Source organism: Plasmodium vivax, genomic scaffold (assembly GCF_000002415.2).
Source record: "Plasmodium vivax scf_7149 genomic scaffold, whole genome shotgun sequence".
Lineage (NCBI taxonomy): Eukaryota > Apicomplexa > Aconoidasida > Haemosporida > Plasmodiidae > Plasmodium > Plasmodium vivax.
Genome location: NW_001849956.1, coordinates 5,540 through 8,438, shown reverse-complemented (window position 1 = coordinate 8,438; position 2,899 = coordinate 5,540). Strand labels below are relative to the sequence as shown.

At 28.9% G+C, this 2,899-nt stretch overlaps 1 protein-coding gene across 1 annotated transcript; it reads left to right on the top strand.

Moving 5' to 3' along the window:
• PVX_107740 (hypothetical protein) lies at positions 1–1,055 on the top strand (the record flags this gene model as incomplete). Its single annotated transcript, XM_001608515.1, has 2 exons — positions 1–12; positions 153–1,055. 2 exons carry the CDS (start codon positions 1–3, stop codon positions 1,053–1,055), a joined length of 915 nt encoding a protein of 304 aa, XP_001608565.1.
• Between the last annotated feature and the right edge of the window lie 1,844 nt (positions 1,056–2,899).

The following is a 2,899-nucleotide window of genomic DNA, read 5'->3' as shown; positions in this document are numbered from 1 at the left end:
ATGGCTGAATGGGTAAATTTCCAATTTATCAAATGCCTTGATAATACACTCTCATTTTCGTAATACGTGTGTCTATAAGTAAAATGCTAAGTTCGCTTTTATGAGAAAGCTTTTAATGATTTTTATGATGCACACTATCTTCTTAATTATAGGAAAAACTATTACGTTATTTCCCCGCATACCGAAAATATGATGAATTCAATCGTGTCACTGCTACGCATGACGCGAAGGAAATCTGTGAAAAACAAGGGATTCAGGATGAGAATGCTAAAGCTTTTTGTGAACGAGCAGTAACTATCTTAAAAGAATTACATAATAATGACAATGACAGAAACCGTATCGATAAATGCGTTTATTTCCAGCATTGGTTCAGTGATCAGGTAAGGAAAAATTTTAGTAATAATGATAAGTATTTCAGTAATTATGAACTTTCAAATAATCTTTTTGATGTTATAAACAATGTTAATTATGATGAAAAGATTTATACCGAACGTAGATGCTATGCTTCTCGTAATGCGGGAAATGTTAAGGCTGAGAAAGATTTGCACGATTACTTCAGAAACTTTAACAGTATTAATTGTGTAAATAAAGAAAAGGCTACATGCGAAAGGTATTATGACTACGTTAAGTATATTAATGATATATATAAGCAACGTAAAGAAAATAACTTGTGTTGTTACTTAGTTGGTGATATTGTGGAGCCTGAATGTAGACATTATTTTGATTGTAAAGATCAATATAATCCCAAATATCTAATGGATAGGTTAAAAAGAGAAATTAAACAAGTAGAAGATGCAGAAAACAGAGGAACAACCTGGAGTGGAGAATCAAGTCGACACTTTGCCGTTCAAGAGGATAACTATATGAGCAATTATGACATGCCTGTATTTACAAACTTTACACCCCAGGATTTTCACACACTGAATGAAAGTTTATTACGAACACGTAGATTGCACAACGGCTTTATACTTGCTGGAATGGTAGGAGTATTTCTCGGATTATTATTTTACATTAAAGTAAGCAAAATTACATATAAATGTATGAATTGTTCATAACGGCATTTATATCGTTGCGCATATATATATGTATAACTACGATGTGAATAATACACTTAACACCTCTTAAATTTTTTTTTTTTTTAACAGTCCCATTCTGCAAAGCTATGGAAAAAAAAAAGAAGAGCGGAAAACATAGATAGTTATATGAGTGATGTTGATTCAAATTACTCAAGCGCAACATCAGAGACTGGTTCAGAATACACCCCTTCAGATTCGGGAGACAGTAGCATGTACCTTTCATATCAATCTTCGCGAAGCACATTGTGATATATGGATGCTTAGTACAAAAGAGTATAGGAAAGTGATGCTATGAAAATATGTATGCAATTTTGTTAATAATGATTATTATAAATGGGAAGAATGAGACTTAGAAACACAAATTAGCTGCATAATGCATATGAAAAACGAACTTTAGTATAACCGAATTAATAATTGAATATTTATTAATATTTATGTGCTACTTATAAATGAAAAAATAGGAGTTTTTCGAAATCAAAATTAATAAAAACTAAGATATTTGAATGGGGGGTCCCTAATTTAGAAATAATATACATATGCTAATGTAGAGGTTGGAGCTGAAGTGAGCACATTATTTATAATAGTTTAATTACAAAGGGGATGCTACTATAAAGGTATACAGACTCAAGAATAAGTATTTGAAGAATTTGAAGTTAGAATAACTTAAGATGTATGGAAAATACGTGATGATAATAAAAATTTCATCTAATGCGAGTAGAATGCTGTGCACCCATATTTATAAGATACCGAGTCAAAAGTAATTATAAAGATAACAGCTTCAAATTATTTAAACTTGGAAGGCATTACGGTTATAAAGTTGTTTTGTTGGAAATACTGTAAAAGCATACGCATGAGTTAGATAATAGAATTTAAAAATAATTTTTTCATTTTTCAATGCTGTTATGTGTATCTTTTTTTCTGCGCTTTAGGTTTTTTAATTTTAATTTATTCTTATGTTGTGAATGTGTTTTGTTAGTATTTTATTTATTAATTCGTTATTCAAAAGAGTAGAGATTTATTTTTCATGCTAATATTAATGGTTATATTTTACAAAATATATTATCCCTTTTTTATAATTACTCAACATTCATATCTTTAAATAAAATGTTTGTTGTTGCACTCATATCAGTAACGTATCATCCTTGTATTCACTGTATTACGTTTAAAACGTTTATTATGTAATGTACTCATAAAAAAGTGTCAACTTTGTAACAAATAAAAATACCAAAAAATAAGAATTAATTGTTGTTATCATTATGGAGAAATGTGCATTGTAGACTGCTCGAATTTTTACATTTTAAATAAGCTACGTAATGTAATATAATTTTTCATATAGAAAAAAATGTACTTTTTTCATATTGAAATAAAGTAAAAACTACACAGTTTAGTTTGTTCACTCGTAAGCACACCATGTGATAGGCAGGAGACACCTTTCTAGCACTTTACCCTATGAACAGAATATTGCAAAACATTAGGAAGGTAAAAGTACTTTTAAATGTGTGTTTACCATTGCTTTATATGCTTAAATTTAAGTAATAAAACATATCGTATGTGTAAGTAAATTATAAGGAATTTATTGTTAATATTTATTTTCGCAACACTAGTATTCTTGTGACACATAGATGTAGAACCTTAGGTGAAATATGCTAAATATATTAAAATGGTGTCTCTTTTTATTCTACCACTCTGTTTGGAGCAAGAATACATGTGTTAGATTTTTATTTTGATTAAGTGTATTTCCGGTAGTCCATTTTATATTGTAACTATGAGATGTCACGATTTTTCCTTTACAAAATAATTTAGGTAGTGAAAATTTTACTGTA